The sequence below is a fragment of the Bactrocera neohumeralis genome, chromosome 6, assembly GCF_024586455.1.
Source record: "Bactrocera neohumeralis isolate Rockhampton chromosome 6, APGP_CSIRO_Bneo_wtdbg2-racon-allhic-juicebox.fasta_v2, whole genome shotgun sequence".
NCBI lineage: Eukaryota > Metazoa > Arthropoda > Insecta > Diptera > Tephritidae > Bactrocera > Bactrocera neohumeralis.
The window spans coordinates 24,563,427-24,590,185 of NC_065923.1; the positions used below are offsets into that span (position 1 = coordinate 24,563,427).

Below are 26,759 nucleotides of genomic sequence, written 5' to 3' on the forward strand. Positions count from 1 at the left end.
TTGTTTTGTGTCAACGGCCGACTGCCCGAATGGGATGTTTAGGGGAAGAGACTTAGAACGATACCGGTGTCCTCGAAAGTTTCTGCTATGATAAAGGTTTGTTATGTTTTGTTGTTCTTGGTAAAAGTGTAATTATTATTATTATTATAATGCGTTGACGACGAACCACGTCCAGGATGGCCATCAACATAAACTGATGATCAACACGTAAAAAAATAAAGGAATTAGTGCGCAGAATAGACGATTAACAGTCAGAGATTTTACTGGCATCGTTGGATTATCGGAAGGATCAGTGAAAACCATTTTGAAAGATCATTTGGGCCCAAGAAAAGTAACAGCACGTTTGATTCCAAAATCACTCAATTTTTTCGAAGAACAGCGCTGTTAACGTCTGTGAACAATACTTTCTGATTACCAGCATGTCATGAAACGTACTATTACTGGCGATGAGTATTGAATCTATGCTTATGACCCGAAAACAGACTATCCAACGGCCGAATATCGTAGCAAAGGTGAACCGAAACCAAAAACCACGTCAAAGCAAGTCAAAAATCAAGGTAATGTTGACAGTTTTCTTCGATTGTGGAGGTATGTTGCACTCCGAATTCCTTCCGATCGGCCAAACTGAAATACTGTTGGAGTATTATGCGAAGTTTTTGGGAGGCTATTCGTACAAAGAGGTCGGAATTATGGGCCGACAACTCTTGACTTTGCACCACTATAATGCACCGTCATACTGCATTGATTCTTTGTGAGTTTTTCGCCAAACTTTCAACCAATATTTGGCCGCAACTACCGTGTTCGCCTGATTTAGCTTCGTGTGACTTCTGGCTATTCAGCAAACTCAAACGACTGCTTCGGGGAACAGTTTTGAGTCAATTGAATACATTAAGCGTGAATCGCTACGCACATTTCGGAGCTTAACTTTAGCAACTGTTTCGAGGATTGGACGAAACTTTAGCACAAGTATATTGCGGTCAATTGGGATTATGGTGATGACTTAGAGTTTCAAAATTATGACCAAAGTCTTAATTTAATTTTTGAGCTTACTTTGAAATAAAACAATTATTTCCTCAAAAATAAATTTTATTTGCACACACTGCGAAAACGTATATTTAGGTATATAAATACAAACATTTTTATTTCAAATACATTTAAATTTTATAAATTAGCAAAAATGAAGTTTCGTATGCTATACAAATATACTCTAATCAAATATTATTTAATACTTAAAAATGTTTGTTAAATTTTCTTATAGAAAATTAAGCAACAGTAATAAAAATTGCCAGCCATGACTTTGTAAATAAAATTTTAAAAAAAAAATTTTAAGTACAATTTCAATAAAAAAGGCATTTATGCTCAAAGCAACTCAAAATATGGTAGAAAGTGCGAGTTACACCGCCAGCGGTGCAAGCTTTCCTAACAGTAACAACAAATCTTTACATATTTTAAAAGCTTGAAGCTGCTTTTTCGGTTTGTTCATCGAATTTTTTCGTAGTATTTATATATTAAAATTATATGTACAATATATGTACATATGTATGTAAGTTTGTGTATATAAAACATTGTAGCAGATCCTTATAGGCTTCAGTAGCTGAGTATTATGTACAATGTAAAATCTCAATCAGTTCAACTTAAAGTGCAAGTTTTCGAGTAGACAAACCGCTATCAAACTGTTCAGCCCCTCAGTCCTTCAGTTTGTGACCATTACAGCTAGCAGCGACAGTCCTTAATGCAACCCATTAGGTGGGACTGTTTGGTGCGGCTTAGCACGTAGATGTACGGGTCGAAGGTGAAATTCAATGCCATCAGCACGTCGGCCAAAATGAAGAAAGGATGCGCCTTCGGCACACGGTTCGGTAGAATAGCCATGGGTATGGCAATCTGCGAAGCATAAGAAAAAATAAAAAATGTATGACAAGTATGTAAGACACATTTAATTGCTACATTGAGGTCAATGGTTGTTTATTCAATTGAGCGCGCTCAAGGCGCACGGTGTACGCTTACCATTTGCGGCATCCAACAGATCACGAAGGAGATGCTGAGGAACGCCATCAGTTTGGCGAATTTAATCTCATCGGGGGACGTATTGGCTGTCATGGTGCCACTATTGCTGCGGTGATACAGTGACGAGCCGCTGCTGCTCGATTTGCCTTCGATCCACTGTATGCTGCCCTTATCACGTTGCAGCGTGTCGTAGTGGATGTGACGTTTGCTGGCACGCTTGCGGCTAATTACACACAGGGCACGCATCACGAACAAATTACAAGCAACAATTACGACGCACAAAAGGGTGCCTGCAATGTGAAAAGAAATAGAAAAAACCAACAGACAATTGGCGGATTAGTTGGGGAGCAAGCGCGAGGTCGATCGCTTATCAAATAAAGTGGCAATTCGTATTGATTTCTAATTATTGATATTTATTGTGTGGGTGGAGTAATTGAATGCGAATTTATCAAAGGTTATTGGTAACTGCTGCAATTAAGAATTTAAATACAATGTATTACCATGATATTGGATAAATGTTCTCAAAAAAGATTTATTGTGTTTAGAGAGCTGGCATTGTACTTTCTCATTTATTTCGTTCGCGATTATAAGTAAATAATTTGAGCAACCATTAGTAAGACTTTGTTCATAATTTTAAAATTCTTAATTTATTCAAATTTTCATTTTCTATGCCGTCCCCCTCAAAGTAATCCCCCTTGGCCCCAATAGACATACGCCAACGTTTTTTGCTATGCTCGAAACAGTTATCAACGCAAATTTCCGGAATAGACTTCAATGCCGGAATTCAGGTTTAATGTTTTCAATTAACTCAAATTATTCTCCGGTGCGGTCGTTTGAGTTTGCTGAATGAACAGAAGTCACTCGGCATGATATTGGTTGAAAATTTCAATGTAATATGGGACGGGGCATTATCGTGATGCAAAAAGTTTTTATACTCTCGCAACAATGTTGCTAACGAGAGTATTATAGTTTTGTTTACATAACGGTTGTTTGTAAGTCCTAAAACTAAAAGAGTCAGATATAGGGTTATATGTACCAAAGTGATCAGGGCGACGAGTAGAGTCGAAATCCGGATTCTGTCTGTCCGTCCGTCTGTCCGTCCGTCCGTGCAAGCTGTAACTGAGTAAAAATTGAGATATCATGATTAACGTATTCCTTGGCTCCATAAGAAGGTTAAGTTCGAAGATGGGCAAAATCGGCCAACTGCCACGCCCACAAAATGGCGGAAACCGAAAACCTATAAAGTGTCATAACTAAGCCATAAATAAAGACATTAAATTGAAATTTAGCACAAAGGATCGCATTAGGGAGGGACATATTTGGAAGTAATTTTTTTGGAAAAGTGGGCGTGGCTTTACTAAGTTTTTTGTACATATCTCATATTATAGCTATGTCAACCAAACTCTACAGAGTCGTTTTCTTCAGGTATTTCCATATACAGTTCAAAAATGGAAGAAATCGGATAATAACCACGCCCACCTCCCATACAAAGGTTATGTTCAAAATCACTAAAAGTGCGTTAACCGACTAACAAAAAACGTCAGGAACACTAAATTTTACGGAAGAAGTGGCAGAAGGAAGCTGCACCCAGGCTTTTTTAAAAATTGAAAATGGGCGTGGCGCCGCCCACTTATGGACCAAGAACCATATCTCAGGAGCTAAGACCGATTTCAATGAAATTCGGTATATAATATTTTCTTAATACCCTGATGACATGTACGAAATATGGGTGAAATCGGTTCACAACCACGCCTTCTTCCAATATAAAGCTATTTTGAATTCCATCTGATGCCTTCTCTGTATAATACGAGTATAAACATTAGGAACCAATGATGATAGCGGAATAAAACTTTACACAAATATATTTGAAAAATATGTAAAGGTCGGATAATGAAATCTCGATTATCACCTGCGAGAGTATAAAATGTTCGGTGACACCCGAACTTAGCCCTTCCTTACTTGTTAGCCTATAATTCTGGCCCCTGTAATTAATTTTGATTTTGGACCTGGTTTGACGTGGTTCTTTCGGCTTCGGCTCACCTTTGCCACGATATTCGCCCGATTGATCGTCTGTTTCTGGGTCGTATGCATAGCTCCAAGCCTAATCGCCAGTAATAATGTGTTTCATGACATCCTAATAGTCGGAAAGCGTTGTAATGATTTTGAAAACAATCGTTCTTTCACTTTTCCAACGATGCCATTGAGATCTCTGACTGTTAATCGTCGATTCTCAAACACCAATTTTTGTATTTTATTGACGTGTTGATCATTAGTTGATGTTGATGGCCGTCCTGAATGTCAACGCGTTATCGACCCTCTTTGAATAATTTGTACCAATAAAGACCTTTTTCTTGCGACAAACAATTATCACCGAAGGCCTTTTGCATTTTTTATTACTTTTTGCCAACACACCAAACGGAATGGACCATTACTTCCAACAGATTTTTTCTTTGAATTCCCTCAATCGTCTCATAGCAAACACTTGGTGAAAGACGCCAAAGTAATACATTATTTGGAAGTGTTTCTTTCCTGACTTATACATATATCAGTCATACTTTCTACGAATGATTTAATTTTGGTTACGCGAGAACACACTCTATACCCAAAAGCTTAACTAAAATGTTTTGAATGAAAATTGAAGAGCAGAAGAGAATTTATTTTTACTCATATTTTAAGAAAACAGAATAAAATGTTTGAAGGAAAAAATTTCATGTTATTGCGACCTAAAAAAATCTACTACAGATCTCAACCGTAATTTTATCCAAAAAAGAAAAAAATGGACTGCAATAAATCGTTTTTTAATGCAGAATTACAGAACATGTAGAAAACATTTGATACTGATCGGATCAATTGTCTCCTAGGAATCACCGATATTGCTTTTTGGAGAAAACGGTGTAAAGATAAACTGATTGAATTTTGCGGGCGCGCTTTAGAAGGCTATATGTATATTACTTCGTATCAGATAAAATTATATTAACAATTTCTTCAAATTAGATATGCGACTTATGTGATGTTAACTCGGTAAATTTAGCATACAGGTATATAAACCACATAATTTTAAGAAAACTATTCCATCTAGTTTCACTAAAATTTCTCTCTTTTTGATCAACTTGTTATGAGTAAGGTATATAGTAGCTAAGGAAATTATTGACCCGATTTAACCCATTTTTGACACGCAGACATGGTATTATCAGGAAAGCATCCTTTCTGCATTTCGATATATTTTAACACATTGAACAATGTTTTCGGCCAAAAAACAACTAAAAGTACTGGGGTCAACATATTCGGTCCCATCGGCTTGAATAGTTTTGGTCCGATTTGTATAATTGCTGGAAATATCTTCAAAGGCACTATTCGTGCAAAATCGTATCTCGTTGAATTAACTGCGTATTGATTTACATACAAAAAAGTGAAGGAATCAAATGGTATTTCAAATAGTGTGATATGGGATGAAAGCGTGGTTGTAGACCGATTTAGTCCATTTTCGCACATAAGAATATTAGAGGAATGTTACTCACCGAATTTGGTTGAAATTGACAGAGCAGGTCATGAAATATGTTATTTTACCTAAAAGTGGGCTCATCGTCCGATTTTGACACCGATTTGTATAAAGCCTTCTCATACCATTTGGGTAGTAAAAATTAATGCCGCTTTTGTATTTAGTTATTGATTTATCGCGCTTTTAGCAGTTTTTAACAGTACCATTAAATGGTACTAATGGTGTGCCGATTTCATCCATTTTAACACTATCAATAGGAGTTCTTATAATATTTGTTCTAAGGGAATTTGGCTATAGTAAATTTAGTTTTATGGGAGATATGTCCATTGAACCTATTAGATGCCAGGTTCACGCCCACTTTTCCAAAATTTTTGCACCACAGGTGCCCGTTACCAACTGTGTCACTACAAAAAGGTAATATTTTGGTTTCTATAAAGAATAGTTCCCTACATATTCAACATTCTTCATTTCTCGTAACGATTTCTGTTATAAGTTTCTCCTGCAGAATTTGTATGAAAGATAAATCCATATTTTGACTAACAGTATAAATGTTTCCAGGCAATAAATTCATGGATGAGAAACGTGGTTCTTACTCCTAAATAAGTGAGTTTTGTCTGTATTGTTTCCTTATCCATGATATTTCATGAATTAAGTCCCTATGCCAATTTTATTTAACTGTTGTTCTTACAAGTAGGGCTACAAAGTAAAGAGGACTTTTTGAATCTAGCTCCCCTGGTGGCGCCATCTCTGTATATGTCGGCAGGAGCGTTCGAATCTGCTATCTTTATCGATTGTTCAGTGTGAATTTCATGACATTTCATTGATTGGAAGTGAAGTTATTGCGTTTTAAGTGTCAGTATGTTTGTGTTATCGGTGAGAAAATGAGCTTCGAACAAGAACCAACATTAAATTTTGTTTTAAAATTTGTGAAACTTTACCGAAACGTTTCAATTGATGATACAAGTTTATGGCGATGATTGCCTAACCCGCAGCAGAATACACGAGTGGTTTCAACGTTTGCAAAGAGGTCGTAAGGACATAAATGACGATCAACATGTGGGCCAATCAAAATCCGTGCCAACGAGCTAAAACACTCGTTCGACAGCTTTTGCAGCAGAAGGTGACTAAAGGAGAAGACTCAACTATAGTGTTGAGTTGTTTAGTCGAAGAGACCGAAACCCATGTCGTCGTCTTCCTCGGACTCCGACTGCTCCTTTTTGGCTTGAATAAAATAAATTGATTTTGCCGAAAACCCCATTTATTCTGTTTTTTATTAAAAGGCCGGTTTACTTTTGAACGCACCTTATATAGACGACGGCTCCTAATCCGAAATGTAGTATTACAAGTATTTTTACACACCAAAAATCATCGTGAAGTTTAAACAAAACTTAAAATTATGTATTCTTAATAAGCCAAGTAAAGAAACTCACCAAAAGACATAAACAACACGGAGTATGTTTTATTCCAAAATCCCTCAGCATCGCGGTAACGCAAACACTTCGGATTTGCTGGATTACTCTCATCGATGTAGGCGCCAAAACCGGTGAAGGGCAAAAACGTGACGACCACCGCAATAAACACCAATAAATTGATGGTTTTACGAACAAGCGCGTACGTGATGTGCTGCAATGTACAGTTATAGGAGAACAGAAAGAGCAAACAAAATTAGACATTAAGAAGAATTAAGTTTCGATTATAAACATTATTGGGTCATAATTTTTATACACATTCGACACACAAGCATCTTACTGAATGTTTGAACTTTAGAAATACTGAAGCTTTTTTGGGCTTTAAATCGTTTTAAGAATGTTGTGATATGTGATTGATATGATGACATACGAACCTTATGATAAATGAATGGTTTGGCTAGCGCCATAAAGCGTTCAATCGCCATCACTGCCGCAATGCAACCGGAACTGAGTCCAAAGAAGCGACATAAAACTTTGAGCGTACAATCCCAACGCACGTAGGCCTTGAACTCATCCTCGGGAACATATATTTTAAGCATTAACGTTGTTAATATGCCGAGCAGGCCGATAAGGTTATTCGACACCAAGCAACTGCAATAAGAAAGAGTGTAAAGTTAGATATTGCTGCTTAAGGGATTACATGTGCTTACGAGGTTCAAAAAATCGAATCTTTTTATTATCTTATTAAATTCTACAACACCTCTATAATATTGTCCTAAATTTTCAAGTTGATACGAGCAATAGTTTCGGAGATACAGTCTTGAGAGCTTGTATGCTCGAGGCTAGCTGGGCTAAGTGCGCCGCCTTTAAACGCGTTCTTCTCGAAACGGTGTTTTTGAAGTCGGTTGGCAAGATTTCTCGAGAACTACTCAACCGATCTTCATGAAATTTTACACAGATCTTTGGGATACAATTCTTAAAAACTTGGACGAAGGATTACCATATTTTTCGATTACAACTATTTGAAAAAAAATGTCGCGAAATTTTCACTAAAATGTTAATTCTTTTTTTTCGTAAAAATGTTTGCGAAAAATCCAGTTTTTAGTTTTTTTTCCTTCGTATAAGCTCTAAGTTAAGGTTTTAACTAAAACACGTATTTCACTTCAGATGATCTTGTAAGATCCAACACGGGTGCTTTTTCTTTCCGAGGAGCCACCGTAAATGTCATCGCAATGACCAATTTTAAAATATATTTTTCCAAAAATATCAGAATTTTTGTGTTAGTAGTTTATGGAACAATAAAAAATTGCAATAAAATATTTAATTTTTTATGTGAGAAGAAAAATTGTTGAAAAAGCTGTTTTTTACCCGAGGAAACTCATGTAACGCCTTAAAGATTTTTAATCCTTATACTGCCAGGCTTTTGCTTGATAACTTTTTGCCATACATCTCTTCCTATTTCATTCAATGTTCGCCGTCTGATACAATTTTACTACTCTCACGGTCGTTTAATGTGTAAACATATTTGCAAGCGTGTGGTTGGAAAACATATAAATTCAGAATGTTACTTGACTTATGTCTCGTTTAGACACGCATGCTCCTAAATATAGATACATATGCAAATAGCTCAATATTTCCAGTCAATTTTTATTACAATTCAGCGATGACTGTGCATTTACTTACATACATATAGTATACACGTGGCTATAAAATAGCGCCTTAACAGCTTAAATACATTAATGTTTCTTTTGCTGGCTTCATACCATCAAAAGCGCTAACGGGCCAAATATGTAAATACAAAAGTTCAGACCGATTTTCAATGCGCAAAATGAAAAGGAAAGCCGCTTATGATTCATTTGAATAAAATATGAATGGCGTAAATGCAATGGAGTTAAGCTACAAATTCAATCTGATACCAGCAATACGAAGATGGTATAATTTTCCGGGCTACTGTTGACATTCTTATTTACCCTGTCTGTTGCTGTGGTTTGTTAATCTTGAATGGATGAATATTACTTTCATGTTTGACGACTTTGGGTATATGTTCTTCCGGTATAAATATAACAAACTTATAATTGAAAATAAATATAACAAACAAAAATTATATATTTTCTGTTTTCATGCTCAAATTTTGATTCTAGACACTGAAAAACACTGGATTTTTTATCTTTAGCTCTTGCATTTGCATTTGCCTGATACGAGTGAGCCTGATTTTTGGCGTTGGAGCAACTAAAATTTAACATGACCCTGAATAGGGTATATTAAGTTTGCCACGATTTCGCTCCCAGAAGAAAATGTCAAAGACCCTATAAAATATACATATGTATATATGCCTATAAAGACGCGAACTAGCCTCTCAGTGTTTCAAGAAACTGCTCATTTGTCCAATATCGGACCACTATACCATATAGTGCTGGCATACAAACAGAACGATCAAAATATTATTTTTTTTGAAGTTTGGAAACTTAGACAAAAGTAGACAAGAGCGTAGGGTTAAGCATCTACACGGATGGCTAGATAACCGAGTAGGAGGTGGTAACTTTCATGCAAAACCAAAAACATAAATCGCCTTCCATCTAGTAGACCACTGTAGTGTCCTCCAAGCGGAGATCGCAGCAATTAAAGAAATCCTTTTTATTCTGACAAGAAGTGTGCTCATAGCAAGGAATATATCTATATATACAGACGGGCTTGAGATCTCTTAAGTGTCTTAAGGTTTCATTTAAGTCAATAATGTCTTGATCTCTTAGTGGATCTATCGAACAATTTTACAATAAATCTGAAATGTGATCTAGGACATAGTGATATCAGAACAGGGTCTACAATTAGACTTCGGGAAATGGAAATTTTTATGCCTGTAGCTGTTTGCAGATATCTAAATGACAATTATATTATAAATTTAGCTGATTCTCGGTGGAATCAATCTTTGACTTACTCAAAAGGCAGGCAAAAGTGACGTGAATGGTATTTTGCCCGCACATGCCGACTAATAAAATTTAAATGGAATGATATAAGAACTCTAGTAGGCGTACTAATGGGTTTCTGTCTAATAGACAAACAAGGCAGTAGACTGGGAACGCCTTATAACGACTGTTGTAGAAGCTGTCAGGAGGTGGAAGAGAAAAGACCATCAAACATCTTGAAAAGCTCTATATTGGATAAGAATCGCAATTATCGATGAAGGATTTCTTGACAATGTCTCGGAGGTTGCTCAGATAAAACTTTCGCGCTAGTGAACTTCATCAGCAAATAGGAGTGATTCAGAGAGGAGTCAATAGAGTGATAGTGGTGGTATAACAATGAGCCTCCTAAAGGCCAAGGTGAGTCGTGAGGCAGCCAATCTACCTACCTACCTACGTATGCAGGTAGCAACTATTCTCAAAGTTTGTGCAGATTGAATGTTTTTTATTTCGTAAATTCTTTCCGGGTGACTTACATGCGTTTTTCATGTTCTGTATACAGTTCTCCATACAATGACCCACAAATTTTTTTAGCTGGTCATATAACGAATTTTAGCAAGCCAAAAACAACCAAAATTTTGGGTAAAATTAATTTTTTTTAAAACGCCGATATTAGATCAATTTTTGATTGTTTCCCCATAGAGAAGGCCAAATTAATTACAGTAGTAGAGGATCTCTTTTTAGGGCCATCGGTGATCACATGGATCTCGAAATATTTAATTTATTCTTTAAAATTTTGGTATTCAATTTTCTGTATTCTTAACTATTATAGTATAATAGTATGAATAAATATATCCTTAAAATTTTTAAATAAATGGAATAGCAGTTTGTTTTTAAATTCACAAAAATTGTTTTTTACTGTGCTGTCACTCTAGGCGTGTCCCTTAAGAGGCTGTGAAGAAAATCCTAAGTGCGTAGTATCCTAATACTTTTTTAGAAGAGAGGTCACAACTTAGTCAAGTAGTTAATTATTTGATGAACGTTAGAAACAACAACCCCTACAATGAAGAGATATAGTTAAAAGTCATACCTACATCTCTTACAGTCACTGTTATGCAGACTATCATATACCATTCCTGTCCATTTTGCCGTCTTTTCTACATAAAATTTCATGAGTAATCTAAATTTTAAACTTCCATAGCTTTCACATTATTCATTAAACAGATTCAAGAATTAACTATATACTATATGTCTGTCAAAGCTTTCTATGCTAATATGTACATACAAATTTTAGAAAATATGTACATATGTATTTATGTATAGTATATGTTTACACCTGTATGCTTTTGATGTTTAATTGCCGAAAGCCGACAATTGTGACTTCTCAGTATTAAGAGTGTGTGTGGAATACACATATCCATACAGCTCTGTATAAATGTTTTTGTATCATAAAACACGCATTTATATAAACATACATACATGTACATATATATCGTATGCCTACAAACACGTCTATACATATATATATTGCTCTTTTATTACAAATACTAAACTTTATACCTTGAACTTGTGCTTCATCCCGTATACATACATACATGGTTGCTGCTACAACAGGGAAATGTTTACAAACGTACGGGAGTATGAACGCACATTTAGAGTACATATATGTATGTATATACACGTGCGTAAATATATTTTAATGTGGCATGTTCAATGTACTTTGATAATCAGGGAATTAGTTATCAACAGGAGTGCTCATTAGCTTTTCCGGTCATCAGAATATCGCTCATAATGAATATACTTATTTGCGGTTCTGGTAAAAAAATCGAAAAAAATTTATTAAAAAAAAAATTGAAAAAAGGAATTTGTAAACATTGTTACGGTTTTTGAAAAAAAAAAATCAGAAATAGCAAATTTTATATTCTTTTGGTAAATTAAGCTACAACCCTGATATGCGGCATATTTATAAGAGATTGTTATCGGGCCAAAATGTATAAAACCGTTTTCGATTGTTTTATTGCCGGGTAATTCATCATCATTGGCAAGTGCGTGTGCTGGTGATGCATAAAATTTCATTGCATTAACGCGTATTTACATGTAAATGAATTGATTGAATACGCATTTGTGCGGTAGGTAGAAAATTCGCTTGATAGCATTCGGTTAATGAAATCAACAAAAGGAGATTCAACGAGAAAGAGTGTAAGAGAGAGACAAAGCAAGAGAGTGGAGTTCCTAAAATGCCGCAGTAAGCTAAAAATAATATTTAAAGAGTCAGCAAAATATTGAAATAAATCTGCAATTCAAATATTTTTTTTTTTAATTTTCCATAAAGTTTGCTAAGCATAAACCAAAATCTCTTTTGTAATGAGTAATCAAATGATATTGACTACATACACGTGCCTATATAAAAAAAATAGGAATAAGAAGCAATTAGCGGAACACTTCAAACCTTTCTTCCTGGAATTTTGTTATTTTCTTTACTACCTTACATTAATGGTAATATGTGATTTGTAAGCACTAAAATGTTGCCAATACATTTATTCGTTGTTTCAAGGCTCATTTGAGGTTGTTTGCTTGGCTAATCCTAACCTTGAAAGTTTGTTTTTGTTACGGTGTTAATGAGTACTTTTCTGGCAACTTTCTTATAATTTTAATATCTACCCAAAATAAACCAAGAAGTGGCTGTTTAATTATAAATGAATTGCTTCACAATCCTGACCTCTTTCTTGCAGATATAATTGCTCAACTCCTTTAATCCTTGAATTAAATTTTAAGGACAATTTCGACTTCCTTTTTACTTGTAACTACTAAAAGGAGGAATGGAGTAGTGAAAACTTAAAAAATTTGCTGTCTTTTATTTGACTAAAAAATATTTAACTACTGACTACGGTAGACATAATTTTTGATATTTTAACCTGGAAAAAAACTTCGAGAGTCCACTTAAAACTGATCCATGAATTCATTACACTTTTTATACTCTCGCAGCAGGCCTAAACTAATCACGATCTTGCTGTAACTAAGAAAAGTGTTGAAATTGGACTTACATTTGTTATAGTGAAATAGGAAGGCCTCTTCTGTGCACACTTGGAATCAGAATTGCACCAATGTAGTGTTCTTTAAATACACTTATACTATCTGATTAAATTTGACTCATACAGGTCCATTTAAATTGCGAGAGATAGCAAAGGATCTCAACATCTCGTATGATTCAAATCAACACACTTTGGTTAATGTTTTGGGTATGAAGCGTGGCAATGGTAAAACTCGTACTAAGAAACCTGAATCTTGTTAAAAACGAAGGCGAAAATGTTCACAAAAGAGAACAACGTTGACAACGTAGCTAAGTACCATACATTCTCAAACACTTACACGAAAACGTGAACGTGTTGTTGGATGATTATTTAATACTATAGTTCTTTATATTGTAAAGAATTTTGGCTCTTATTGAGCGCTACATTCCTCTATTTATTCCTGTGAAAGCGATGCTACGAGTATAATGTATAGGACGCGATTTCTTTTGCACGGTCACGGTCACGGTCGGCAAAAGTCCAGCTGCTGAACCCAACTTTCGACGGTTTTCAAGCATAAATCGGCCGATACTGCTACAATTTCATGGTCGATATTCGTACGAAGTTCATCAATCGTCGCTCCTTGTTGGCATAGACCACAGACTTGACATAGCTTCACAGGACATAGTCTAACGGCGTCAAATCGCACGACCGAGGTGACCAATTGACTGGGCCATTTCGTGAGATAACACGTTCACCAAACTTGGTTTTCAATCGATTGTGACATTCGCTCTGTGGCTTCTTGCGTCAATATGATTTTGTAAGTATGTAGGCCAATATCTTTTCGCAAAGTTCATCACAACGTCGTCGCAGACATGCCCATCGCTTGAGAACGACGTGTGAGAGACTGATTTGTGTCTTCCTCAATTGATGCGCTAGCGACACCTCGGGTCCTTAAAGTTAAGGCCACTGACTCGGAATTTCGGTAGTAATTTTTAATAATTGTGATTCGTTGTAGAATCGTATATCTTTCCATGATGAAATGGCAAATCTTACTAAAAAGAAATGCTAAAAAAACGGGAAATATGGCGTCCTTTGCTGTAACCATCGATCGACTTTTGAAGCTCCCTATTGAAAATCCTGTTAGTTTCAAAACTATTGAAAAACTTGATAGTCAAACGAGTAACTAAGAGCGATCTCTACCACGAACCAATCCATCATTTTCAACGAGTTTTGTACACGGCATAGATTGTGTAACATTAATATATTATATTTTATATACAAGCTATAACTCTAAAATAAATGACAGACATGACACAAAACGATAACAGAGCAAGTACTTGTGGGAACTCTTATCCACATATCTTCACGATAACTTCATTCTGCGTAATATTATAACAAATATATTAGTCGATAGTTCGGATATCACAATATAATCAAGCGAGTATTATTTCTAGAGCATTCTGTAAAGTGATCTATCTATCTTGAAGTACAATTCAATCAAAAATATCTTTAAAATTTTTTTTTCAAAAAATAATGTATACTTGAAAGCAGTATGTAGTATTTGAAACATTTTCAAAATAATAGACCATTTTACTTTTCGATACTTTTTCTTAAATCAGAAGGCAATATGGTATCTAACAATATCTCCATTGATTGGTCTGATTAATTGTATTTTTACACAAAAAATGGATTGACTTTCACATAGTTGATTTCTTCCCCAATATTGATATAATCGTATAGCGGTTCGCTGTGCTCTAATCATCCACAGACATTAAATTATACATACTATATATACATATTATAATATTGACTATAAAATAGTTTTAATGAATGTACCACATGCTTGTGGAGATTGCTTTAAGTGAGCCATAACTCGTATAAAATCCCGCATGCAGAGCCTCAATTAATGACTTCGCTAATTCTCCTCATTTTATATGAATTACACGGTCTCATTAATGAGCAGCAACTTTGTTAATTTTGTTTTACCAGTGTGTGACGTTACCATATTTGTATGTAGTCAAAAATACCGGGTTTTCCAATCGGGATGATATGATTTATGAGTCGTTTCGACCATTTGTATTCAGTAATGTTTACGATTTCGTGATGGAAGGTTATGCTCAGGAAAAACGTTAACAACTTATTAAATTTTATTATCAATGTAATCGTTCTTCAATTGACGCTTTTCTTGCGATTTTACCATTTTACGGTCGTAATAACTATTGGGGCGAATTGTTTGAAAATTTCAAGCGTATATTTTCTTTAATAATATTCAAGTCTTAAGCCTTGGAACAACTTGAAAACGATAACATTTTTTTTAAGAAAATCATATTCTCCGATGAGGCTCGCTTTCATCTGAGTGGTGCGGTTAATAAACAAACCTTTCGATTTTGATGCAAAGAAAATCCACAAATTGTTCACGAACAACCATTACATTGGCCTGAATTGACAGTTTGGTGTAGTTTTTCTTTCGATATGAAGCTGTTGACACCGTTACTGTCAATGGAGAGCGGTATAGATCGATAAAAACCTACTTTTTATGGCCGGAATCGGAAGAATTTGATCTGGACAACATCTGGTTTCAACAAGAACCACACATCACGTGCAACAACAGAATTATTGCAAGAAAAGCTTGGAGATTCGATTGTTTCAAGAAATTGTGGAATTGTATTGTCTCCAAGAAGTTGTGATTTAACACGATTGCACCGCTTCTTGCGGGGTTATTTAAAGACATTGGTCTTTACCTCTTCAAGCATTATAAGTCAATATTGAAAGTGCTATTCAAGACGTACGACTTGATTTAGTGGAAAAAGTAAAATTGGGTTCATCGAACGCGTTCCTACAAAACAAGTAGTGGAGGCCACTTGATGTTACATTCAGAACTTAATTGTATTGATTGTATTTCGCATTAATTAAAAAATATTTGAATTTCCTTAACAATTAGTGTTTTTTTAATTCATATCACTCTTATTGGAAACCCCTGTATATACTTATAATGTACAGTGTATGTTTCACAGGTAATGAGAGTGAGCTTTTGATTTTATTCAGCATTGCAAATATGTATAGGTACATTGAATTTATCATAAGCCCCTTATGAAAGAAACCTATAATTTAATAATATAAATTTCAATTCGTAATCTGAGAGCTTGTTGAGGGTTCCAGTAATAGAAAATGGCTTACTCTTTCGACTCAATTTTTTTTCGGATTTGCCTTTAAAAAAAAAAGCTTTTGAACCGAAAACTCGGAAAAATGGCTTTAAGAAAAAGTTAAAAATAGATGTTGATTATTTTAAAACCTCTTTACAAACATTTACGATCATGACGACGACAGAAATCTTTAAAACATTCTTTGAAATGGTTGGATTTCTAGAAAATACTATACGTACATTAATCAATTTTATTCCTATTCTCGTGTTATTTTATGTTTATCATATTGTCGAGACATACTCTCTCTTGGCTTCAATACGCTATCAGACTTGAACTATATTTATAGCTGTTATGATGAATCCTGTGTCCAATCCAGATTTTGGAAAAGTCTGATATGCAATTTAACGATGCCAGACATCTTGAAATCTATTCTCTACACCTTGTCACGTTAAGTGAATTATCTCTTGTGCAATTCGTTAAGAATAAAAAAAAACATAATATTAATACACGTGAGAAAGTAACACTTACATATAAGCTCAACAAATAATCGCATAAAATACTTCTAATTCTTGAGTGGCGGCTAAAACGCAATTCAATAAGTGTTCGCACGTCGTTACTTAATCGCAAGAGGAGACTTGATTGCACTCTACAATGTGTAAAGTTTGTATTAACCTTCTTAATTATTAAGGGAATTTGTTGAATATGTATAAGCAGGAATTTTTACATTGAGAGCTGTTAAGCATGGTCACTTGAGACACAAAAATACATATAATCTTTGAAACATCATTTACAAAACGATGAGTGAGCATATGATTTTTCAACCAACCGGGTGTCATGGTTATATTTAGATAAGTTCTAGTGTTTATAGCAAGTTCTCATTGGATATGAGGAATTTGTGTATGTAGAAATTCTTTATATGATATTTAGTTATTTAATTTTTTATATTTTTGTAATTAAATTCAACTTTAATTAATAACAAAAACCTTCCATTATATCATACTGTTTGGCAAAAATTAATTTTTTTCCAAATCCTTAGATTAATGGCGACTTATATTTATTTACTAACCGATGAAAATTTATTTTTTTAATTTATATGAATCCTTTGTCTGTCATGCTAACCACCGCTAGGAGACGTTTTTTGACAGTACCTCCGGAAATCAGCTACCAATGGATGAAATTCCAAAATGTTTTTTATGAAAAATTTAGCACATATTAACCGAATATTTCTCTTTGATGTATCCGTTGTTTTGTAATGTAATACATTTATTCTTATTAGGCCATAAAACCGCATATTTATTTCGCCATAAAGTGATACAGAACGCAGCAGCAAAGTTAATCGTGGAAAAATTTACATTGCTTTTCTCCTCCTAAAAATATCAGATAGATGGATTCACTACTTTAAATGAGATGATCCTTACAAACTAGTATAATAATTAGGTTATCGGGGTGTTGAAATTAACTAATTGTTCCCGTCCTAAATAAATACATTCATGACGAATACAAAATGATTTGTTTATGCTTATTTATTCGATGAATAATCTATATACTTATATAAAAGAAAGTCGTGTTAGTTACTCCATTTATAGCCCAAGGACATAGGATACGTTTTTATCTCTTTATGTTAAAATTCAATACAATTAATTAATACAAAAATTATATTTCAAATCATAAGCATTTATTCAAAATTCTTGGTATATGGGTTATATTGATTGTTGCTTCGAACCATACAGTTTTTTTAGGACGAACCCGTCAGATATATTTAATATCACAACAAAAAATGGCTTTGACATTTTCGTTGTCAAGGCATTACGGCTACTTGCTAGATTATGGGCGAAGGACGTAAATGCATTCATAACAAACCAAAGGCCGGGAATAACTGGACTGTTGATAAAAAGATCTATTATAATTTGAGATATACAGAAATCTTTTCGAAGCATTGCACAGAGCAGTGAAACATTTAAACGTAAACGATGAAGTATACGCGTACAATTTCAAACTGACCCTTCCGAAAAAAATATACATTTGCTAAATATTGGGAATTCTTAGAATAGAACTGCAATCAAATACGCAGTGCAATAGATCATAAATGGTTCAGTAATCATTCGATGAATATAATACCAAAAGACTGATCTTTCCACGCTTTAGAACCGTTTCATAATATGCAGTCTACTAGGCTGACTGTCGATTAGACTCGGTTGATTTCCCTGGTGCACAGCCCAAAGTCAACAATATTTTTCCCCCAAAAAGCAATGCTTTATTAACACGAAATGCTTTTTGATTCATTGCTTTTGTAAATTAACACAAGTTGCTTCACCTTCTTATTAACTAATAGTTAAAATCTAACTAATAGGAAGCATATAGATGGTTTTAGTAGTACTATCTATGAATCAGCCACAGTAAAGCGTGGACGGGCCCTCTCGCAGTTAAATAAATTTGTTGAAATAAAGATTTAAAAAATTGAAACAAGATATCTTCAAAACTCTTCCTTTGAGAGTGAAAACCCTTTTGAAAAACACTATTCTGAGAAAAAAGCTTTAAAGTTTGGAGTCGCTACGTTCCCCACTCTGTTCCCTTTCTGCAATAAACGCTATAGCGACCGGAATAATTTGAATTTCGATTTCAAAATTAGGGAGAATTTTTATTACAGTGTATACTCTCCGATAATGCAACAAAAAAATCGATTTTTCGAAAATTTCGCACTGATATGATCCCTTAAGAGCTTGAAGTATTTATGTATATACGAAAAATGTTGACGTCCTGTGTGACGAATACTTCACTTCAAACTAAACTGAACCTCCATCTGGCATTACTAAGGATCAATAGGTCTATGTATAGCGTGATAGGCGGCCAGTATAACCTAACTTCGCAGATAGCGATAACGATCAGGCAGCTTTCTATAAACAGTGAAAAATTGGTTTTCCCTAAAAGTAAACTTTATGCATCTCTTATAAATTCTCAGCTGTTCATTTTCGGTTCAAGGACATGCGCAAAAATCCAGATGGAGGTTTAACTGAAGTACGAACCGTATCAGAACTGTTTAACATTGATTTACAAGTATATTGCTCAAGAGCTTAAAGTGTTTTCAGAAAAAATTTTCACACGCAGATAGTTCAGAGCCGCAGAGACAAAGCGCTTTGTCGATCTGTAAGAATTTTATGATGCAGTTTTTAAGAGTTTATAGGTACAATAACGGACCGCTATTCTAAGCTGTCCAAGTGAGATCCTAAAAATTAAATGGTTTTCTCATGATCACCTATGAACTTTTGCGACCTTTACGCTTTTAATTACTGAGAATGCTAGAATCGATTAGCAAATGATGCAGTGGCAAACTACAAACTGTAAACAACAAACTAACATTACAGCTACAAACTACAAATACATATGTAACACGCACTGTTTATTTATACTCGACAACATCAGGCATCGTGATTGAATTATTCAGGTAATATTTTTTATTTAGTCAAGGACTGCTGGATTTGCAATAATTTGCTCTCCTATAATAGTAATAAGCAAAAGAAGGAAAAAATATTTGTCCTTGAAAAATAGTATCCTTAGATCTTTTTTATTTTTACTACTACTTTTATTACTCTACATCTGAAAAGCCATCTTTACCTGCTTTAAATATTACCTTACACATCTTTATCACCTTTAAGTTTCAAATATTACATTAAACTCTTACCGGAGCGTCATCGAACCCCGAGCAATGAATATTTTATTGTGGTCTAGCGCTGGCCACACTATGGGGAATATGCTAGTCACATTTTATTGCGTAAACACAATTCGATACGCCTGAACCAAGTACACAAGCAACAATTCGCTACACGAAAAGCGATGACTTCTTCGACTATTGACTTATTACTTAAATGGATGAGTGAATACCGAATATAGTAGTTTAGGTTAATTCAATCACGATTTACACGTGCCAATCAGAGCAATTCACACTTCAGAGATTAGTGAGTTGTAGATGTCGAAAGCAAATACATGAAAATCATTGCGCTTTTAGCAATATATTTGTACTTATGTTCATAATATATGCTTATATGTTTGCATAGAAGCACTAAGCACTTTTTGTTGGCCACTGCGTATGATGAACTTTATGCAGGAAGGACTGTTAGACAGCATATCATGATGAATATGCGACATAAATGAGGAAAAACGAAATTGAAATTGATGGCTTCGACATAAATATGCAAGAAAAAAGTGGAAAAATGTAAGACGAAGCAAAAAATACTATGCTGTCAGCTACAACACGTAACGCTTTTGGCAAAAGCTTGTCAAAAAACGGAAGATTATATGCATAGAAACACCTAAGCAAGTTTTATAGTACATATGTATGTATATTGGTGGAAGTTATAAGGATATATATGCAAATAAGCAACCTAGCTGAATAGATTTATTGTACCCAAGTGGCAAACTAGACACCAACGGCTGTGACATGCCCGTCAAGTCGCCAAGTTCGTTAGAAATCTTTTATTTATTTTATTTAAAAAGTAATAACAAATCGCCAATTTAAATGGGACATTGAAGTGAAGAGAGCAGGAGCAGTTATTTCCTTACAAAATTGACAATTTACAATAGCAGACATTGAAATAGATATGGATGTAAGAGTTTCTGCACTAAAATGTTTTCAATGTAATGTTTTCAATGTGCTTCTGAGGGTCATCAAATGCGGGTCGCATCGAGCCCACAAGTATTAGTTAGTTTGCTTAAGTATATGGGAAATAAATGTTACTTTGTGACCATAATTTCAAATTTTCCTACACATGGGGTCAATAAAGAATTGGATAATTGAATACTTGTTACCGACTGAAGCCAGTAGACCATGACGACCTTGTTATTGATATTAATGAAATATTTCATTCCACTTGCCTGCTTGACTGGCGTTTCGGTAGGACAGAGCTTGACCATTTTAAACACAATTTCAAGTTTCCTTTTTTGTTTTGTTTGCACCGATTACAATAGTTTTCATTTTGCTCTGTAATGTTGTAGACAGTCTTTTGAAACTGAAAATGATAGCAAAAATTTCCTTAAAAGGTAGGAGTTTTTGTGCTGTGGTCAAGGAGTAGAACGGTGAAACCACCACCATTTACTAAAATGATAAAAACAGATGTTTGTGATGAGTTTTGAACTCAAATTTGTAATCTGGACATCTCAAAGAGAAAAAATTTAGATTTCTTGATGAAATTTGGTATGTGGGTTTCTTGGAAAAAAAACTACGAGTTCGTAGATGGGGGTAATCGGACTACAAATCGCAAATAACCGAAAAAATATAAAGTGCCATAACTAAGCACTAAATTAAGACATAAAACTCATTTGGCACATGAGTTTGTAGTAGCAAAAGGCATTTGTGGGTGACATTTTTTGAAAAAGTGGCCGTGGCCCCGACTTCTAAAAATTATCTGAAGACGCTGAAGACCAGTGAAGCCCAACTGAGTTTTATTACAATTCATAAGAAGAGTATGGAAGAATTAAACATTTTCATTTTTTTATCAGCTCAAAAGTAGCTTATTTTGAAGGGAATAATAAGTATTTGTATTAAAATACATGACAATGGACAATGTTGTTTTTTTAGAAGTTAAATGTAATCAGATCACATATGTATTTATGGAAAAAAAATATATGATTCAAGAGCACAGACCATATTTGGAAAGCTCTTTAAAAGTTCTTAAATATTCTGAAAAATTCACAATTGGAAAACTCTTTTAAAATTCTTATAATATTGGTAGTCGAAAAAGACTTTTCGTCAGTGGACGTCGTTGCAGTCGTTTATCTCTACTGTTACCAATCACATTATGTCATCCCATATAGTATTGGAAAGGTGAGATTTTAAGTTTTATTTAATAAAAAAAAATTAATAAATTCGGAAAAGTTGAAAAAAAGTTACAGCTATTCAAAAATTAGTGAATATTTTGAAATTTTTGTATAAAAAAGGGAAGAATGCCACACAAGCCACCAGATACTGTATCAGTTCGTGTAGCACAACAATGGTTCGCTCGCTTCCGTTAGAATTTTAGTACGCAATCTCATGCTCAAGTGCAATCGCATGCAAGTAGTAAACGTTAAAAACGTGACCTTTTTCTGACAAGCTATTAAATTAAATAGAGCGACTAGCAGCTAAGGGCCCATCAGCACACTTTTCAACCGAAATTTTAATTTTATTTGTAAAATTTTTGATTATTTTACAAAATGGAACGAAAATATAAGACGTCGAGTAAATATGTACATAAACGTATGGAATAATCTGTCTGGAATATGATAAGACTAATGATAAAAGCGATGAAATGCTTCGCTGAAAAAGCTTAAGATTGCCAAGTCTTTGTAATATGGTACACTTGTTATGCTATACATTCAGTGATTTTTAAATACAGTCCTTTTAAGCAAATATTTTGGACCATACTTAAGGAAAAGGGACTTCTAATAAAACATATATATAGTATTTATAAATACATTTTTCGGAGTTTTACGGAGCTTTACAAACTCTCGCTAAAAATAGAAGTCAGACTGTATACCGTACTAGTAGTTTTAGTTTTACTCCCTCTCAAATCGTTCTCTAATTGCAACTTTTCATGCGATTTTCCCATTTTATGGTCTCTCAAATCGTTCTCCAATTACAACTTTTCATGCGATTTTCCCATTTTATGGCCGAAATAATCGTGCACCTCCGCTGACTGTTCGTCGAATTGTTAAAAATTTCCAGCGTACATTTTCTTTACACAATGCTCAAGTGTCAATTAGACAAAGAACCGCTCGAAGTTATGAAAATATTGCTGCCGTTTAGTGTTGCTGAAGACCGCAATTTGTTTATTCCAAGGCGTTCTCAAACTATAACCTGGTAGAATTTGGGCTTGCATCCATATAATATATTTCTCACTCAAGAACTAATGCCAATGGACCCCCGTAAACGTCGTGAATTTGCTGTTTTTTCGTTGGAACAACTTGAAAACGATAAAGAGTTTTTAAGAAAATCATCTTCTGCGATGAGGCTCACTTTCATCTGAATGGTGCGTTAATTACACAAAACTGTCGTTCTTGATGTAAAGAAAATCCACAAACTATTCGTGAGCAACCATTACATTAACCTAAATTCACAGTTTGGTGTGGTTTTTGATCTGATGGAAATATCGGTCCGTACATCTTTCAATATGAAGCTGGTGACACCGTTACTGTTAATGGAGAGCGGTGTAGATCGATGATAACCAACTTTTTATAGCCGTAATTGGAAGAAGTTGATCTTGACAAAATCTGGTTCCAACAAGCGGAGCTACTTCCCACACAGCACGTCCAACAATCGAATTATATTGAAAAAAGTTTGGAGATTCGATTATTTCAAGAAATTATGACATTGAATAGCCTCCAAGAAGTTGTGATTTAACACCATTAGACTACTTTGTTGGTATTTACTAATAAGCCTATGAACCTAAGTATATCATGAAATATGCCAAGAAATATTTTTTAAAGCATAAAAAGCGAATATGATAGATTTCAACAGCGTCATTCGTCTCCTACTCAAATTAATGGTCAGAGCATATCTTAAATTTGAAAAACATTCTCGCCTCGTCATTTATATCTAAGAAATAGAAAGTTAGTTTATTTATGATACCCTTATTTACACACACACATATTACTTTTGTTGAATTTAAAAATGTAAAAAATATTGTCTGTGCTTTATTTTCCCGAAGGCTATTAAACTTGAGAAAGGTTTCTTCTCTGAGTGTCGTTCACCGGTAGAATGGTTAACAAATTACTAATATAAAATTCAGAAGGACACAGGTCAAGAGAAGCGAAGTAGACATATTTGTGAAAAGAATAAAGCAATAACCAGCAGTGGACAATGAAAATAAGCTTGTATTATTTACAAGCACTACACATACTTTCGGATTCATTTATGCTGAAAAAGAGCAAAAAAGGCAAACAAAAAGACATACATACATACATATATAGTACATAAGAGGACAGAACAGTGCAAAGTTTGTGCTTCATACGCTGAGCATAATGCTATTTTGCGAGCTGAAGTGCAGGTGAGGCAATATTTTTGTGTAAGGAATTAGCAAAGATAATTAAACTGTCGAAGCAAGTATCGCGCATAAGCCCTCATATAATATGCTTGCAGCATAAATATCACACATACTTAATACTAAAGTAATGTTGATTTTATGATATGGAACATAGATATATTTCTGTTTTTACATGTGGTAGCTTAAGAGGTAAAGAGAAGGGAAAACATATTGATAGTGTAACAGGTGGTATCACTGTGAATTTGATTGGTCGTCCTTTCTCCTCGTATAAGTGTCTATATACTTTCTATATAAGACTTTAAAAAAATCTATATTTTTAAGAAATTAATTGGCATATATATTTTTTCAATGTTCCATCAGAAGAAAAGATTTTATTTGTGTTTTGTATAATATAAAACCTACTCTAAATAATATTAAATACGAAATCTCGCTGGGTAAATTTTTTTTCTGAGTAAAAAGTGTTTTATTGATAACAAATATTTTTAAAGAAGTATTTCTATTTAAATGTACTGTTAGGTTAATTCATATTTTTCCAAAAAAAATCAGTAAAATTATTACTTTGAAATATTACTCATACGCCGTGTTAGACGAGCGTACATTTTTTGCCGTTTCTGAGCAAATTTATCATAATAATGTATATATGTTTAATGCCATCAGAAAGAAGAGATTTTAGTAAATTTAAGACCTACTCTAATTTTAAAGAAATCTGAAATTTTGAGCAGAGATTTTTTGATTAAAAATTGGATTTTTTTCCGTTGTTAGGTTAATATAAGGAAAAAAATAAATTTTTTAAATTAAAAAAATTTAGACCCCACTTTTCAACTGGGGAAGAAGGTTTAAAGTAAACAAAAAAAATGGCTGGCGTAAAGGTATGTTAGCTACGCGTAACACTATAAACATCTATACTGATGGCTCTGAAATAGATGATGGAGTTGGTGCGGGAATATACAGTCCAGAGTTAGGCATAAGGCACAGTTTTAAGTTGCTGGACTACTGCAGTATATATCAAGCTGAAGTCTTTGCTATTGCGAAAGCAGCGCAGCTGGCCTGCAGGCAATTCCGTAGCAGTTGACAGCCAAGCAGCAATAAAGGCAGTACCGCAAATCGGCCAGAAGTGTCTTGGGTCCCGCAGAATGGGGCTGACAGATCGAGAAGATTGCAGGAAATGTATAGAGCAGGGCATCAGGGAAACAATGGAGAATGTCTTATGCACTGTCCTGCATTGGCAAGACATTGGAGGAGGTTTAAGGCTGCTTTCTCAATGTCTGGTTACCAACCTTTCTGTGCAGTTAATAGAGTTGTCCGCTTAATAGATTGTACTTAATAAACATCAACAATGTCCATTGTTAATGGAGATGCCCGCTTAATAGGGCATCCAATTAAGAGAGTTTTCACTGTAATCTTTATTTATCAATTGTTTTAACTATCGTATCTTCTAAGTTGGTTTGAACTGAACACAGTATGCTAAATTTTACTAAAATCGGTTCAGTAGTTTAGGAGTCCATCGCGGACAAACAACGGGACACGTACTTTTTATATGTAAAGATAGCGAAATCAACTGGTATCCAACTAAAACGAATTAAGCAACTGTCTCCCTGCCGTACCAAGTGAAATCTTTTGTGCGTATTTATCCTAAGAAATATCAATTGTCAGGTTTTGGGTAAAAATGTACTAGGTTTATACTAGTTAAAAACTGATACAAAGCTGCCTAGTGCACGATACATTGTCAGTAACAATGTGATTTACATTTTTATGGAAAAAATGCTGATTCAGAGGTATAGCTATGCTGTATTCTAGAACTAAATTTCAAAAAAATTGCAATAAATTGCAATAAGTGTGATGAAGTGTGAATAAGTGTGATAATATATTTAAGAGTAACTATTTTCAACGATTCTTCACTTTCATTTCCTTAATCCTTGAAACTTACCGCAACAACAACGTATATTTGCTGTTCTTCGTCGCCTTTTTACGCGCCAAAATCGCCAGCGCCAAGGAGTTGCCAATAACGCCGAGCAGCAGCACAATGCCGCTGAACAAGAAGCGCCGCCGATTGTGATACAACGCCAAGGACTGCTCGATGATGCTTGGTGCTGTGGTTGAGCTGAGATTCGCAATGAAATCACTTGTTGTGGTTTCCGCCGAATCGAAGGAGATCAAAGTTGAAACGCTGATATTTGCCATGATTATATATTAAATTTATTTATGCTTATAAATCGCTGAACTTTTCAGCGGAAGTAGCGAGAATTCGCAGCCTTAACACAAAGGCAAAACAATTTGAATTCACTGTTATTTTTGGTAGCGTTTTTCACATTTCTTTTTTGCAGGAATTTCACACAAATTTTTGTTGTTGTTTAGAAAAAATGTTTTCTAAATTTATTCCATTTAAAAATATACCGTTACTGCATTTGTGCAGCATCATTGAACAAACTTGAGGAAACAAGTTTCAAATTACGCTTTACCGGCTGATTTTTCAAACGGAAATTCTGTAGACACACACTGCATATGTATATGTATTTATGTACATATGTGTATAGTCCATATAGTTCTTCAATGCAACTTTCCAGCTTTCCAGTTGACTATAATTTCAACTCATTTTATGAATTAAATTTCAGTTGAAAACTTAAAGTTTGCACAAACACATTCAAAACACAAACGCCGTGCGCTCGCTGGCCGTGCTCTGCTATGCCGTACTGTGCGGTGTTATGCGCACTTGAAACTGTTTACAACCAATCGTTTACGCGGCTCGTGGCGTACTATCGGAGCGTGTGCCACTGG

The 26,759-nt window shown here is 34.5% G+C and overlaps 1 protein-coding gene across 1 annotated transcript; it reads right to left on the reverse strand.

Moving 5' to 3' along the window:
* Window positions 1–1,198: 1,198 nt before the first annotated feature.
* LOC126762511 (prostaglandin E2 receptor EP2 subtype-like) lies at window positions 1,199–26,714 on the reverse strand. Its single transcript, XM_050479303.1, has 5 exons — window positions 25,912–26,714; window positions 7,350–7,566; window positions 6,937–7,129; window positions 2,008–2,297; window positions 1,199–1,884 (listed from the first exon to the last, which is right to left on the reverse strand). The coding sequence occupies exons 1-5, from the start codon at window positions 26,163–26,165 to the stop codon at window positions 1,714–1,716; spliced, it is 1,125 nt and encodes a 374-aa protein (XP_050335260.1). The 5' UTR covers window positions 26,166–26,714; the 3' UTR covers window positions 1,199–1,713.
* Window positions 26,715–26,759: the final 45 nt, after the last annotated feature.